This window comes from Pogona vitticeps, chromosome 7, assembly GCF_051106095.1.
Source record: "Pogona vitticeps strain Pit_001003342236 chromosome 7, PviZW2.1, whole genome shotgun sequence".
Classification (NCBI taxonomy): domain Eukaryota; kingdom Metazoa; phylum Chordata; class Lepidosauria; order Squamata; family Agamidae; genus Pogona; species Pogona vitticeps.
The window spans coordinates 16,489,474-16,506,300 of NC_135789.1; the positions used below are offsets into that span (position 1 = coordinate 16,489,474).

The 16,827-nt window shown below is 48.8% G+C and overlaps 1 protein-coding gene across 1 annotated transcript in view; it reads right to left on the reverse strand.

Moving 5' to 3' along the window:
* Positions 1–13,105, reverse strand: part of UNC13A (unc-13 homolog A) — a 74,309-nt gene extending 61,204 nt beyond the window's left edge. The window contains exons 1-6 of the mRNA XM_078378852.1: positions 12,950–13,105; positions 4,879–4,908; positions 3,767–3,866; positions 2,363–2,480; positions 2,112–2,235; positions 1,223–1,323 (exon numbers count right to left, since the gene is read on the reverse strand). Of these exons, the coding sequence (XP_078234978.1) occupies positions 1,223–1,323; positions 2,112–2,235; positions 2,363–2,480; positions 3,767–3,866; positions 4,879–4,908; positions 12,950–12,971 (495 nt within the window). The 5' untranslated portion in view covers positions 12,972–13,105. The remainder of the gene's footprint in view (positions 1–1,222; positions 1,324–2,111; positions 2,236–2,362; positions 2,481–3,766; positions 3,867–4,878; positions 4,909–12,949) is intronic.
* Positions 13,106–16,827: the final 3,722 nt, after the last annotated feature.

A 16,827-nucleotide genomic window follows, 5' to 3' on the forward strand; every position in this document is an offset into this window, starting at 1 on the left:
AGTTGTACAACGTATAGTGTCCGATATTCCACATTTTTCAGCATCCGTGCATGTGTGTGTGTGTTCCTATTGTACATAATGTTTACTTTTTGTTTCACTACACCTCTCTGAAATGATCAGCTGCATAAAAGCATTTGTAAATAAAATACATCAGGCCTATGAGAAATTGGGCAGAAGCTAATTCAGAAGCCAAAGATCATTAGTTCCCAGCTGTGGATCCCCAGAGGTTCTTGAACTACAACTCCCAGAAGCCTTCACCACTGTGCTGGATGGGAATTCTGGGAGTTGTAGTCCACGAACCACCAGGGACCCAAGGTGGGGAACTTCTGCCACAGATGAATGAACAGCCATGAGCCATCAAAGATGGGCTCCTATGTTATCTTTCAATATCGGTAGCTAAGGGAAAGATGAACTATCGCCAAGGGCCACCAGCGGTTGGTTTCCATCTAGAGTAGACCCACAGAATCTCTCACAAGGTGACAGCAACACTTCACTGAGTTAAATGGACTACTCTCATCTAGACAAATGCTGGATTGATCCCCTCATGGCCCGTTGTGGGCTACCAGAAGCAATATTATTAGCCAGCGGGTAGTGGGGATCAGGGCCTAGAGAAACTTTCAGACTCATTCACCAAGCCTTACTCCTTGTGTTGAAGCTGTTTCACGTGTGATTCTGTGCATTAAGAAAACATCATTTAAAACAAACACAACTCGGTAAAACTACATGGACAATCATATGATTCTCAGCGTTGCTGTTTCCAAGGACGACTTTTTTTTATTTGCAGCGTTTATCAGGGCACCAAAGTAAATACTACCAAAAGAGAACCTTCCTTCCATTATATCATCTATTTTTGCAGGGATATATGCTCGTGTAGAGGTACCCATTGAACAGGGCACAAATCATCTTACAAATGTAGAAATGACAGACGAGAATGCTTTTTCGCAGTGCGTGGGGGGGGTCTCAGCAGCGCGTAGAAGCACTGGCGTGCCCCAGCAAAACACAGCACGAGAGAAAGCTCCCGCCAAGTGGGCCAAGAAGGCTTTCTTGATGGTGTCATCCCTCTGCGTGTAAGAGCGAAATGCTACGCAGAAGGGCGAGAAATTTGGGAGAAAATTGGAGAAGGAGGTGTTTGTGTTTGTTTACAGCATTCCTGTTGGAAATCGGAGAGAGGAAGAAAGAGAGAAACAGAGGGGTTTAAAATGTAAAAAAAAATAACACGCACATCACAAATGCGCGCACATACTCTTATGTCATCCTGGTCTCGCATCGCATTGAGCCGCTCAAGTTCCTTGACCCAATAGCGTGCTTCTTCTTCAGGGATATCTACAAGAGGAGAGGAAAAGCAAAAGGTTTGAAAGAAGAAAGGCTGACAGCAGAATCAAGCAAAAACCAAATCGAGGGCTGTCTGGTCAATTCTGATTTATGGCGAATTCTGAACTTTCGGGTGGGGGGGGGAACACTCAGAAGTGGTTCACCAGGGCTACGAATCTGGGTGAGATAGGACACAATTCCACAAGAACATCATGGTGGGTGGCAATGATCACCCTTGTACAGTAGGACCCCCGTATCTGTGTGGGATAAGGTCCAACCTTCCCTGCGGAAACTGAAAAGTGCAGATGATAACAAACATTACCTTAAGAGTGAATGCTATGCATAGCTTGGTCTCTGGTTCCCTCTAGTGACCAGTTCTGGTAATGACATTTGAGAAATCTATTTCTCTAGCAAATGCTATGCACAGCATGGTGTCTGGCTCCCTCTAATGGCCAGTTCTGGTAAGTTCATCTCGAGAAATTTATATTTCTAGGATTTTTCTTTTAAGAGATTAAGATTTTCAGACCGTGGATGAGCAAATCCTGTGGATACGGGGGTGGGTCCTACTGCCTCTGATATCAATCAGATCTGGGTGCACCCATGAAGGGCCCACAAAGTCTGGAAGAATTAATTATCCATAAAAGCAGAATGCTTTGTCAAATATGTTCGGATGCATGTAAGTTCTTTAGAAGAAAACACATCCAGGCGCATGCCTTTGTATTCTGCCTTGGGCAGACCCTCCCACTTTGAAAAATTTGTACCCCCCACCCCACCCCACCCCACCCCAGCGGCCACCATACCGAGTGGAAGCTCAAAGCGAGTATCTAACTGGATGCGATGGAAGGTGGGATCCTTCGTGCCGGAAATTTCATTGTCTGTCATGATAACCTGAGAGTCAAGGGTTAGCCATTCCCCAGGGCCATCCTGTGGGGGGGGGGACAAAAGGGGTTCAGATCAAAGAGAGCTCACCACGAACCCATGCTGTCCACTGACTCCCATGTTTTGATCCTTCAAGGGACCACCTTCCACGAGGTCTCCCCTCTAGACCTACCTCGTTCGATTGCCGGATAGTACTTAATGGGATCCACACGGTGCCCACCATGGTGTCCCAGATCAGGCCTTTGTTCCACACTTCCACCGTCAACCCAAGATCGAGCCGGTTAATCTCACTGCAAAACGGGACCCAAAAATGGCAAAGTTAGTGTTGTCGTCTTCCACATTTCCGTTTGGGCAACATTTGAACTGGACTCAACCTAAATGTCCCATCCCCAAATCTGGGCCCATTCTCTCCCCTTTGTTCGGGTCAAAATTGAAAGGGTGGGGCTATTTCCAGCACACACACACACAAAGATAGGATTCTGCTAGCCTGCCCCATAGATCCGAAAGCGGAGGAACTTGGAATGAAGGAATTTCAAAGCTTGTAGTTTAACACCCATCCCGGGATAATTTAGGAGCTTCTCTGCATCTTGAGGGACGTGGTGGCGCTGCGGGCTAAACCGCAGAAGCCTGTGCTGCAGGGTCAGAAGACCAAGCAGTTGTAAGATTGAATCCATGTGACGGAGTGAGTGCCCGTCGCTTGTCCCAGCTCCTGCCAACCTAGCAGTTCGAAAGCATGCAAATGCAAGTAGATAAATAGGGACCACCTCGGTGGGAAGGTAACAGCGTTCCGTGTCTAAGTCGCACTGGCCATGTGACCACAGAAGATTGTCTTCGGACAAAACGCTGGCTCTATGGCTTGGAAACGGGGATGAGCATCGCCCCCTAGAGTCGAACACGACTGGACAAAAATGGTCAAGGGGAACCTTTACCTTTTACCTGCATCTCCAGCCACCTCAACTATTACAGTCCCTAGCTTGAATCTTCAAAAGACCAGTTCTGGGGGATATTGAAAGGGTCTAATCAACAGAAATTAGATTTTCTGGACTACAAATCCCATGATTCCCCCATTCTGAGAGTTCTATGTGACATTTTTGACACACCTGACTTTGGCTCGCCTGGGTGACAAGGCCTAACCCTTAAGGCTTTGAGGCCTACCTAGGCCTAGCTCGGCCGAAACTTCTACTTCCTGCCCCAGTGCTAGCTGGGAGCTTTCTTTCTCAACAGGAAACTAGGCCTAGCTAGGCCTAGTTCGGCCTCAAAGCCTGGGAGGCCGTGTCTCCCAGGTGAGCCACATTTAGGTCTCTGTAAAGTAGGTGGGCCTCACAGAATGGAGAATGACAGTCTCCGTAGTGCAGAAAATATGACAATATCATGCAACACAGGTCTATTTTTCCCCTAGCTTTGCCTCTTCCTCCTGGTTCTGTCCAATACTGGGTGCTAGGCCTTGCACCCCATCAATTCCAGTAAGTGCCAGTTGCCATTGTTCTGCCTTGACTCTCTGTTGTCCCGCAACTTCTAAAACACAGCCACTCCTGGGGGGGTGGGGGGAGAGACCAGCTCTCCTTTGTGGACTTACAACATGAAGTCTTGCTCCCAACACGGGAGGTTTCCGCGCACAGCGATGGTGGTACTCTTCACATTCTGAACTTTGAGTGTCACGTAAGTGTTGAATTTTTCTGTCAGGGAAGAAAATCAATGCATGAAGGTAGGAAGTAGCAGGCATCAGGAGAAGATGGAGGAGAAACATGGCAAGCTTCTGACCGGCACAGAACTGTTTCGACTATGTGTACATCCAGATTTATCCCGCCTATGAGACCAGCAAATATTAAGAACATCTAATAAGAACATGCATTCTATCCACCACTCCCAACGAGATCAGGATTTAGAATTAGGCCTTTAGCCTTCATCACGGATAATGTATGCAAAGAATTAATGCTTCCCTCTCTTTCCTCTTGTTTTCTTTCCCCCCAGTTCCTGATGGGAATCCCAGACTCTTGAGAACTTTTGAAGCCATGATTACAAGACCCAAAAGAACATCTAACTTGGCATCCTGTTCCTACTGTCATAGATCACTATAAAGTCCCAAAGAGGTCTTAATCTCAAAAGCAATACTTTGTCCAGATTTCCCAGCAAGTGGTTAGCTCGAGCCATACTGTCTGTGGAGGGGGTCACATAAGTTCATGGTCAAAGCCATTGCTGGGGTGGATGGACCTCAGAAAATCCCAAAGTTCCTCTGTAGACTATTTCTGTACCAAGCATGCTCCAGTATAGATTTTAATCCACCCCTTTCCTTTTCCATATGGACTCATATGGGGATTTTTTTCAATCATGGATGACCAATGACAACCAGAGGCCACCAGAGGGCGCTCGTTTTGCATCGATCTTTAAAGCTAAAGCCTTAGCATTTTTTAAGGCTCTCAGAATTGCAAACTTACTCCAAGTTAGCAAAGTTATGCAACATTTCTAGGAGTGGCCGGTTTACTTCAGTGTGAGACTTCTGCGGATTGCAATCCACTTCTTCAGACACAAAGACGGGATTATAGGAAGGCCGCAGGTTTATTATACTCAGTGTTCATGGCTATTTGCTATCCTAGGGTTTGAACCAGCCTTTATTTTACTCATCGACCACGTGGTTGTTTTTCTTTTTGATTCGGTAATGGTACAGAAGAGAAGGAAACGATGACTTACCTTGGGGGCCATCAAACTTGGCTTTTTTGACTGAAAGGAAAGAGAGAGAGAGAGAGAATAAAATGATTACTTCCTTAATCCAATATAAATGTTTCTGGGATGTTTGTATAAGGGCAGGGGTTCCCAACCTTGAGTTGCCAGAGGTTCATGGACTACAACTCCCAGAAGTCTTTACCACCTGCCATGCCAGCCAGGATTTCAGGGAGTTGTCATCAAAGAACCTCTGGTGGCCCAAGGTTGGGAACCCCTGGTATCAGAAGAAAATATTATCTCTAAGGATCCGATTGCTTAGAAACACATGGGCTTTCTCCTGCTTCCATGTTATCCCTCCAGGCACGTCTTTCTTCACATTTCTCTTCCGTAACCACCTCCCAAATTCTGATCCAGCTGGCTGCCCGTAGCTTTCTGGAACAGGTTTAGAGACGGTGAGAAGACGCCAACGCCCACGTTCTTAACCCAAGACCCACATCTTGACCAACAGAGAGGCATCTGGAACTGGCAGTTCCTATTGAACGATGAAGCTCTGAACCACGTCCTCCCGGCCGGCCACCGAGTAATAGATATGCAGCGCAAAGAAAAGCCGAAAACCACTCAGTGTTTTGGCACAGAGCGGTCCTGCCAAGAGGAGACATACATACACAAGTGTTCGAACCCCGTTTTGTAGAGTCTCCTCTGTTCAAGCCAGGATTAGCAACAGACGGGGTGTGCGTTGGATGCTTCCCTGGCCGAATGAGCATCAGTCTCATTTCTGGCTGACTCAGGCAGCCAAATCTCTCAGATTCGCCCCAGACGACACTGATGACACTGACTCAAGTTACAGGACTCGCTATCAAATCAGTCTCAACTCACACCAGCAACTTGGGGTTGTTTTGTCCCCCCCCCCTCAATGACTCGGATTCGAGTCACGACTCAGAACCCACCCGCCCTTGCCTTTTTTTCGGGGGGGGGGGGCAGGAAGCTTGCTTTCAATGGGGACTTGGGCTCGGGATTTGAGACTTGGTACCAAAGATTCAGACTTAGGGCTTCGGATACAACAGCTTGCCAACATCGCCGGAGATTTCCCTTCATCGCCAACTAGGAAACACCCCCCCCAACCGAATCGTCCATTGTTTCAGAGGGAAAAGCCGGTTGTTCTTTATCCTGTGCTCATTCCAACGTTCTCCTTGCAGGCGAGTCAGAAGACCCCGGGTTACCTTCTTCTTCTCTCTCTCTCTCTCACACACACACACACACTCCTGGAGAAGCACTGACCTAGTTTTCCAGGAGCCGGGAGGCAGTGCCTTAGGGTAGGATCCAGCAGCACGTCTCCCTTCCTCACCCTCACTGAACTCCCACGCTCTGGCGTGACTCAGGCTGAGCTCAAATCCCCCCCCACCTCTCTTCCACTTCCACGCAGGCCACTTCTACTCCCGGATCTTCCCCGCAGGCGCCAAAGAGCCAGCGTGGCGTCGGGACTCGGGACCTGGATTCGACACACACAGACACCGTGGGGCCAGCTTATAGACAAGTGAGATCCATCGGCAAATCTAACTGTCAGGAGTAGAGGGGTCATCGATGTCAACCCTGTGAGCCCTTGCTACTTTTTAAAATGTCACCCAACCTCATTTGGCTGATAGTCCCTCATTTCATGGAACGACAACGCCTGGGCGGATTTCGAAGCAGAGCCTCTCGGGGTTTGGAAGATGGCCGATCCATTTGGAAACTGTTATAAAACATCCACGGCTCCTTTTTTCTTTTTAAGAGAAGAATATACAGTCAGATGGTGAGGAACGAACTCAGAAATCTAGCCTCCGCAGCCCAGGAGGGGGAAAACCGCTCCATGCCAACAAAAAACCAGAGGGAGAGATTCCGAGAGCGCAGACCGAAGGTCAAGGAGCAGACGAGAGAACCATCTTGAACCCGAGATACAGCTGCCCCTCTGGTGTGTGTGTGTGAGTCCCGTTCGCAGATTGATGAGGCGTGTTTCCAAAATTCGCCACATCCGGTTTGCCCCGTTCAGCGCTTCCGAATTCTATCTTCCCTTAGTCGAAGAATATAAACTCATCATACTCAAAGAGTCGGAAGGGATCTTAGCAGTTGGGTAGACCAGGATGGGAAGGGAACCTCCAGAAATGCTCAACAACAATCAACATTTGCAAATTTTAAAAGTCAAATGTGGGGAATGATGATTATTATTATTTTGACACTTTCGGGGGGCACCCATGATCTGTTTTAGCTCTGTAGGCAGCAGGGGCCTTCAAAGCCAGAGGTGGCCTCTAAGATCGGAGGGTCAAAAATTTGGAGGTGGGACAAAGGCCAGGGTGGATTATGACCCTCCAACGTTTGGGTATGGTCTCCCACACTTCTAGATCTCTGAGGAAGCTTTCAGACAAATCCCGGGCTCAGTCTGTGGTTTCAGATGAGGAAACCACGGCTCTCCCAAAAAGTAAAACCATCAGAATTCTCCATGGCATTGTTTCTTTTCTCTCAGTTTTCACTTTGCACGGATCCGGAGATGGCTTTTCCACGTTTCAAATCTAACTCAACTCCATTTGAGGAGGGGGGGCTCATGTTCAAGGGGTGGGCGGGGCCAATGGCAAAAGGGGTGGGGCCAAACCCACCAAGGTGATCTTTTACCTTGAAGCTCTTCCCACCAGGAAGTAATGGTGAAGAGATGCCGTTGAACCTTTCAGAATGGGGAGAAACAGGGCGGGGAACCCCATGGTATCGCAGGGAACCCCACGGGCTACAGGCTCCTGAATGGCATGACTTGTGCAAGAACCTGAATCCGGTTCCCATCTTTGTCTTGGAAGCAAAGGATCCTGGCGTTGGAAGGGGCCTCGAACAGCCATCAAGTCCAACCCACTGCTCAAGGCCGGGATTCAAATCCAAGCAGATCTGACTGCGGGTTTTCCCGTTGTCTCTTCGATCCTGGACTTAATAGCATGTGTTTTTGGGGCAGAGAGCGATGGGTGCTTTCCTGCTGTCCACAGATTTCGGACGGTTGTGATTTTCTTTGGGAGGCTGCTTCGTTTTCCTACAAGAAGGCGAGAATGCCGAAGTGCAGATTTTCAACAGGGTTGCAAATATTTCTTCCCCACTGCAGGCGGTGGCCTAGTTTTTAAAAATGCACCAGCCTAGCAGAGAGCGAGAGCGAGCGAGAGATCTATTTATTCCTGAACAACATCCACAGAAAAACACATATAGGTGGATGCATCATCATCATCATCAAGGCCTTCAACTGACAGCTCTCCCCATGCTCAGACTTGCAAGCCATATCAGTTTGGGCTCCGCCACTGAAAAGAGTGTTTTTTTGAAGACAGGATTTCTTTACAAGAGAACCAGCCAAGAATGTGGCCTGGAGCAGGTGGGTTCCTCCAGAGATCTCCCACGCCAGGTCCCATCGTCCTGCTCCCAGGTGGCTGATGGGAGGCATAGTCCAAAGTATCAAGGGAATGCTGAGGTTGGCCACGGACAGCTGCTTCCTACCCCAAGTTTACGAATGGGGTGAGAGGAAGCTCGTGTTCGGAGGCCGTACTAGGCGGTCTCCCTTGGGCCATCCCAACTGATTTCGCCGCCTGAGGCAGAGCAGCAAAGAGCAACCCTCTTGCCAAATCAAGGTGTGCCACCATCATCAAGGGAGACGATGAGGATGATCGTTATCATTTTAGAATGGCAGAGCTGGAAGGGACCCTACAGATCATCGGGGCCGGCCCCTGTCAAGGAGTCCTCGTGCAGGATTTGAACTCCCAACCTCTGGCCTAATAAAACAAGGAAGCTGTGACATGCTGGATAGCCCCAGGATTTTAGCCTCCATCTGCAGAGCCAGAGGTCAAGAGTTTGAATCCCCCACTGGGCCTCCTTAACAGCCTCGAACCTTCATGTGAAGGAATAGCAGTCAACCTCCATGACAAGGAGATGTCTACCAGAGGTTCCTGTACACGTCGATCGATCGCTTTGTACGGATTTTTGAGGGGAAGAAAGAATTTCAGACTCGGGGCCCAAACCAAGTCCCTCAAGCTAGCCTGCCGGCGCTCAGCAGCAGGCAGATCTTCACCAGGTGGAGTCTCCTCCTTTGCTCCCCATCAAGTTTCGACGCTTCCTTAGGGAAGGGGGCCTCAAAACACTGAATTTCCCCCACTATGACTCACAAGCAAGAGGGAACACGCCCGTCTGCCAGCAGCCCGACAGATATTCTAATTGACTCACTGTTAAGATCAAGTGGAAATTCAAATAAAGCAGTGACGGGAGGCATGTTCCGGGGGTGGGGGGTGGGTGGGAACTAATTTAATCCGTTGCCACAGAGGCTGGGTGGGGAACCAAGCTTATTAACCCCAAAGTCTGTCAGAATAAATCGAACCTGTTCCATATTTAGACTGGCAGGTTAATAATCTTAAAAGAACCATCATTTCCTCACCCCAAAATACATGATAATAAGCTCCTTTCTCAGCAGTCTAAGCTGCCTCTTCCTTTCAACGCACAAAAGAACAGAATTCCCGTTCTGGGGGGTATATTCTGTTTTTTGAAGCTCCTCCCCCTCCCTGAGCCACACCCCCTTTGGCCACGCCTCCCCCCAAAACTCTTCCATGGATTACTGGCTTTCCCTCCTCAGAGCCAATAATGGTCCCCATGACGAGGACAATAATGTCCTTTCCATGTGTTTTCATGGGATTCTCGTCATGGGGACCGATATGAGAGGTCACGGGGTGAGAAGATATTCTGGGGCGGGGGGGGTAAAGACAAACAAACGAGGCCCCGGACGAATGAATTTCATCCGAAAACCTGGGCATTTGCAACATTCAACCACAAAACCCACTGAAAGGAGCACCCCTTCGCCAAAAGGAATCACAGATATGGCAACATTCAAGTTGACCGCCAAAGCTATTGTTGTGCGTTATCCATGGCGACCCTAATAAGGGTTTCGAGGTATGGAAGATCTTCAAGGAATAGTTCCCACAGTCACCTTCCGCACTAGTGAGGCTCTACTGCTGAGCTGAGATTTGAACCCAGAACTCTGGAGCGCCAGGCCACCACACCATCCACAACACCATCCAGGCTGCCGGTGCTATTATTAACTCTCCTGGAACAGTGCCTTGTCTCGCCCTTCATTCATAAATTGTCCTCTACAATGGCTGTCACTTCCTGAAGCAACCCGAGACAGCTCCCTTCGGCAAGCTCGGCCTGGAGGCTCTTTCACAAACACACGCACACATGATTGCACCCGTTTTGCAAAACGGCACCCTTCAGGCTTAGATTCCCCCCCCCTTTGTCTCATTCCTCCAATCACCCAGCCGGTGCCGTCTCCGGACATTCTGCCGCCCGAGGTAGCTGCTCCCCTCGAACTTGGGGCCAAGGGCGCCACCCTAACCCAGGGTGAGATCCACCACCCGTGGCCAGTGTTTAGAAGCACCAATTTCGTTTGGAAATCTAAGAAGGGATGCATATATGATTCAGTGGAAGCAAGGGAGACATAACAGGCGTTTGCAAGAATCCAAGGCTTTCACTGAGCACAAATCTCACTAATTTCAATTTTTTCTCCCCCTCCGGCCGTCACGCAAACCGCTCTTCCCATACGGCCTCTTCCTGCAGCCTACGGCTTAGCAAGAAAAGAGGAAGGAGGCAGGAGAAGCGACCAGGACAGATTTTGCCTTTTGGAGGCCATTTGAGTCGATGCCTGCAAAGCCTCCCTCGGGATCGTCATCCCCACGTGCTTGCGGGTGATTTTTTTCCCCCTCAATGACAGACGCCCATTGAGGCTTCTTCCCCTCGCACGTTAAAAGGATTTTTTTTTAAAGAAAAAAAAGGAAGCCATCAGGCCACGTCAGCAGCCAGGAACTGATCGGCCACAGGCCTGGTTTTATGAATCGACGCCGAGCCAAAGCAAAGATCGTGCCAGGCGAACGAGAGGCAAATCTTGACGTAGATTTGTCAACCTGGCTCTCAATATTTTTTTTCCCAGTACCAGCCTTCTCTCACTGCCCTTTCCTTGGCTAAACATATTGGTGCTCTGAACCTCCAAATTGCTTTGCCAGATCAAATCCCTCCCCCAAGAAAACCCCACACCAACTCCTGCCCCTCTGTTTCCAACAGCCACCAAAATGTGCCATGTAAACCACCAATGTCTGGGTGTGACCACCACCAAAACCGATGGCTTTTGCCTTTTTGTCGGTTGTCATAGGTGAAATTTTAAGGTTTGCGTTACCCATCATCCCGGATTTCTGTTAAGCAGACTATGGGAACTTGCGAATTTAATAATTAAAAAAGAAAAAGAAAATCCAGTGGCAGTGAGTACCACAGGCTGATGGGTCAGAACATTACAGTGATCAGTCATAGGGGTAACAATATCGTTATTAGTGGTCTTTCTGTCTGTCTGTCTGTCAGTATGATTGTGATCATGATGATTAAAGGTTACAGGCCAGAAACCTACTTACAGGAACTTACAGCTACAATGTAATGCTATTGTTCTTTTATAATAATGATGATAAATAATACAGTAATCTGTGTTGTCTTTCTGGTTTTAGGGGTGGACTCGTCATTTCTTCAAAGACCTTCCATTTTTTTCAAGATAGATAGATGGATTGATAGATGGACGGACGGACAGACGGACGGACGGACGGACGGACGGACGGACAGACAGACAGACAGACAGACAGACAGACAGACAGACAGACAGATAGACGGATAGATGGATAGATGGATAGATGGATGGATGGATGGATGGATGGATGGATGGATGGATGGATGGATGGATGGATGGATGGAAGGAAGGAAGGAAGGAAGGAAGGAAGGAAGGAAGGAAGGAAGGAAGGAAGGAAGGAAGGAAGGAAGGAAGGAAGGAGCGATTGACTGATCGATCGATCGATAGAGTTGCCATCATCTCTGCAGTTCTAAGATTATTATAGATGTTTATATATATACTGTGTACACACACACACACACACACACACACACACACACACACACACACGCTCCCTTCCCAATGATCCTGGCCAGCCCCTTCTCTGGAGAGTTGTGGCGGGGCGTCGAACCCGCCCCTCCAGGTGCCCCAACCCACCAAGCTGTCCATCTCTCTGTCTGTTGATCCCTGTATCCATTGCTAGAGCGAGCGATCGGCTGCAGTTTCGTGCCTCTGATTTCCTGAATCAATTCAGGGCAAGCACACACCATTTTATGTGCACCTATGGAAAAATACATCGGTGTGAGAGGACCCTCGCTCCTTCCACTGCCGGGGAGGGGAAGCAGAGGGGCACCAGGACCCCAGGGAGAGAAATAAAAAATTGATCTCTGATCCCCTTCTACCCATAGAGCACTGAAGCCCCTGATCAAAGCCTAGACAAGGGTCCGAACCTCACAAATCCACACCCACCACCCTCGAATCAGGTTCGATAAGGGAACACCCCTTCCCTGCAGAAAGGAGGAAGCGAGAGGAAAAGGGGCCTTCCTTGCACACCCACCCCACACATGACCCCTCCTGGTCTGGTTCTCTGTTTTGTTGACAGCCCAGAGGTAGGTGTGTGTGTGTGTGTGTGTGTGTGTGTGTGTGTGTGTGTGTGTGTGTGTGTGTGTGTGTGTGAGAGAGAGAGAGAGAGAGAGAGAGAGAGAGAGTGTTGGGGGGAAGGGAGCAAGAGCAAGCACTTAGCAGGAGAAAAGCAAATAAATGCAGAGCCTTCTGAATGGAAGGATATTTCTAATGGAGCTACAGAAGCATGCGGTCTGGCTTTCCACGCCTCCGTTTTCCACGAAGGATGGGTTGTGCAGGATCAAATCCAGGCAGAGATCAGATCAGATCAGATCAGATCAGATGGATGGATGGATGGATGGATGGATGGATGGATGGAAGGAAGGAAGGAAGGAAGGAAGGAAGGAAGGAAGGATGGACGGACGGAAGGATGGACGCACAGATGGACGGACAGAGGGGGGTAGGACAGCTATACTAATTCAGATCTAGCTCAGATCTACTAGAGAGATCCACGTTCAAGTCCGGAGAGACCCAGCCCATCTCAGCTCCCCGGCGTGCCCACATGCCACCCTCTTCACCAGAGGATTTAAAAAAAAAACCCAGATCTCCATCTGTGGCATTTTCTTCTCTTACCTCGGACACAAAGCAGAGACATGGTGTTTTTCCCTTCGCCTCTCTTTCTCTCTCTCTCTCAGTCTCTCTCTCCTCTTCTGCTCCAGGCCCGGTCGTCTTGCGGCTTCTAGCAGCCGGGGCTGAGCGGTAGGGCCGGGCTCCAGGTCCAGCGGTGGGGCAGCGCGGGGAGAGGCCGGCGTGTGCAGTGGTGGGGGCGGCGTGCGCTGGGATCTGGCATCCTCCTTTGACCAAAAAAAGCCACACACACACACACCACCACCACCCCTCCCGGCTCCTCTGGCTCGTCTTTCTAGCAACCAGCCATCTTGGTTTCAGAACCGGGGGGGCGGTGGACAGCTCCTGACGTCAGGGTGATGATGAAAAAAGGCTCAGGGAGGGATGTTTGGGGGGGGGGGGGAGAGCAAGCAAGGAGAACCGGGGAAGGAAGAGGGGATTTCTGGAAGATCACCTGATCCACTGAGCCATTAGATCTTAAAGGTATATCTTCTGGATGCTCTCCTCCCCCCCCAAACACCTCTTGGTTGCTTTTTGCTCCAAATTACCTGTCAAAATGCGGGGATCATTGACTGCTCAGTGGTAGGGCAGATCCACAAGCAGCCCCCCCCCATTTCCCTCTCATGCTAGACCTGCTGATCTCTTCTTCCTTAGGAAGCATGCACATCCATGCGTGCCAGAAAACATGCTTCCCGAAACGGTGCCGAGACACACACCCCCGGCATTTTTTCCCCCTCCCGGGCTCAGGAAGATCCATGCTTTTCATCCAGAATCCTAACCCTAACAACCATTTTAGAATGACAGAGCTGGATGGGACCCCCAAGGGTCATCCAGTCCAGCCCCAGTCAAGGGGGAATCCATGGGGGGATCCAAACTCCCAACCTCTGGATCCACGTCATGGATAGAGGCGCATCATCATCATCTTAGAATGGCAGAGCTGGAAGGGACCCTTGAGATCATCCAGTCCAACCCCTGTTCAAGGAGGCCCCCGTGGGGGATTCGAACTCGCAACCTCAGGCTCTGCAGACAGACATCTCAACCACAGGTGACCTGTGTATGCATAAAGCAAAATTGTTAAGTTGTGGAGTGAACTTGTTGATAGTTAACAAGGTCACGGCTGCTCACGACCAAGCTGGGGATTCGAACCCGGGTTTCGGAACCCCCCTAGCCCCAGCAGCTACACCATCTTGTTACCGCTCCCCATGTAGATTGCTGTACCACTGTACAAAAATGAATGGACTGACTGTAGAGATGTTGAAATGTGGGTTTTTTAACTAGTCTCTCTCTTTTTTTTTAAGTGTTTTTTGGTGGTTTTAATAGTGATAGGTGCTTAGCTGGTGGTTTTTTTTTAAAGTATACTTTTTAGGGTATTTTCAACTGTGAATATTGTAGAGTTGTAGGTCTTTGAAAACTGACTTGGGAAGGGGGGCACAGAAATAGCCAAATAAATAAATAAATAAATAAATAAATAAATAAATAAATAAATAAATAAATAAATAAATAAATAAATAACCAACCAAACAAACAACCAAACAAACAAACAAATAAATGTGGCATTGGGTGTTCTTTCAGAAATAATTTGAGAATCTCTTCTCCTTGAGATGCTAGGAATCTACACTGCGGGGAATGTGCTGTGTATACTCCAGAGGGATCGCTCCATCCGGCAGGCCCCTTTGCCGTTGAAAACCCTCCCTTCCAAACAACATGACAGAAGAGCCAAAGAAACCTGGGATGGCTTTTAAGAAGGATGATGGCAATTTCCAGCTGCCTTCAAGCCACGAAATCTACAAACCGGACCGATCAAACCAGGACCCAGAGCCAGTCCGAGTGTCGGGAAGGCATCATCCTCTTCCTGTCCAAAGGGAGAGATTCCCAGAAAGCCCTGACTGGATGGACCCTGCCGGGAGCATCATTCGAATCCTGATGGGCTTCGCCTTTGTTTGGTCCAGAAGGGAGATGATGCTGATGCTGCTTCCTGAGCAGGAGAGGCAGAGCCATCGCTCCCCCTGGTGGGAAACAGGAAGAACTGCGGGGACAACTGGGTGTGTCTCCTGTTCCGAATTTGGAAAGCAAAGCAGCATCTATGGGGGGGGGGGTCGAGCCAGAATTGCGGCTCTGGAATTGCTGTCAGGCTGATCTCACCCATCCGAAACCCCAAAACGCTCCCCGAATCCCCCAACTTCAGGCTATTTGTACAGAAACAAATAAACCCATGCAACTGTTGGCCATATTCCCTTAAATCAGAAACCTGAAACACAAGCAAATGAAGCAAATCAAGGTCTAAAACTGGAAACTTAATATACCTAATAATGGTTACAGCTCTGGCTCAGGCCGGCCCTGCACCTTGACCCCAGCAGGTTTAGCAGAGGCGACCCTCTTTCTAAAATATAACAATTTGGCTTACGGGAGCTCATGCGAACAATAGCAAACCCACCCACCCCCGGCCATTAATTCACATGATCCATATTTGCACAGTGACTCCATCAAGGTGGAAAGGACAGGTTTGATGCCGGGGGTGAAATGAATCCAGTTGGCGAATCCACTTAGATTCAGAGCACAAATGATTTCGGTCTTTTGAAGATTCTAAAGACCCTCTACCCGATAATGGACCTTTTGCTTACAGATACATCATTGGGTGCTGTCACGTTGGTTCTGAGTTAATAGGGATGTGGTAAATTAATGCCCTCCAAAAGGCCCATGGAGGTCCTGCAAACTCAAGGTTGTGGTTTCCCTAATGAGTCCATCCATCTAACATGAAGCCTTCCTCATCTCCTGCTGCCTTCCCCCATTCCTACCATTGCCGACTTTTCCTGGGAGTGTTATTTATTTATTTATTTATTTATTTATTTATTTATTCATTCATTCATTCATTCATTCATACCACCCATCGGACTGATGGTCCCTCTGGGCTGCTCACTCCGACAATAGTACAATTTTTTTTAAAAAAAAGCACAATCACAGTGGAATTAAATTTAAATTAAATTACCCTCCATTGCAAACTTTTTTTAAAAAAGCTCCCGGAGCACAAAAAATTGAACATTTTAAAATTTTCCAATGCAGAAGAATCTAAAAGGAACACATTTTCATTAGCATCCATTAATTCTAGATAATAATTGTGTGCTATCAGGTCCATTCTGACTTATAGAGATTCTCCTCCAGAGATTTTCCAGGTAGAGAATACTTTTGAAGTCGTTTTCTCGTCCCTTCTTCTGGGAGGGGAGCCCTGGGACGGTGCAGCTTGTGCAAGGCCACCCAGGCCAGCTCTTCTCTTGGCGAGACCTGGTGAGGATTCGAACTCGCAGCTGTAGACCTCAAGCCCTGAGCGGTTCCCCACAAAAAGGACACAAGGGTCTCCAGCAGCAAACTCAAAGGAGATCCTTTATCACGGCCTCTGGATTCTCCACTTTGGAGGCCAAGGTGGTGGTGAAGGAGGATGCAGAAGGCCTGGGTTCAAATTCTCACAGAAACACTTTAGGAAGTGGTAACAGGAACCCTGAGCTTCCCCATCTCCTATCCTGCACAAGTTCTGTTGGGGCCACCCCAACCTGGAAGAGGTAGGATCACGCCCACGTTTTGTCTTCCTCTCCCTGGTGAGGCAGAGGGTTGGATCCGGGGCTTCTAAGCTCTGGGTCTCCTCCTCCACCAGCACTACCAAGAAACCAAGCTTCCAGTCCTCAAGCATCTGGATTCCTTTCAGCCATGCCCCCATGCCTTCAAAATCCAAGGGGGATGGGGGGGGGAAAGCACCTCGCGTTTGCAAGAGAGGAGGTCTTGATTGCAAGCCAGAATATTTTGTTTGGATTTGAAGGTCTCCTCCAAGGATGCAGATAGATGGTTTTTGAAACACTACATGGTTTCCCAAACTAGTGACACAAGCCGAGAGG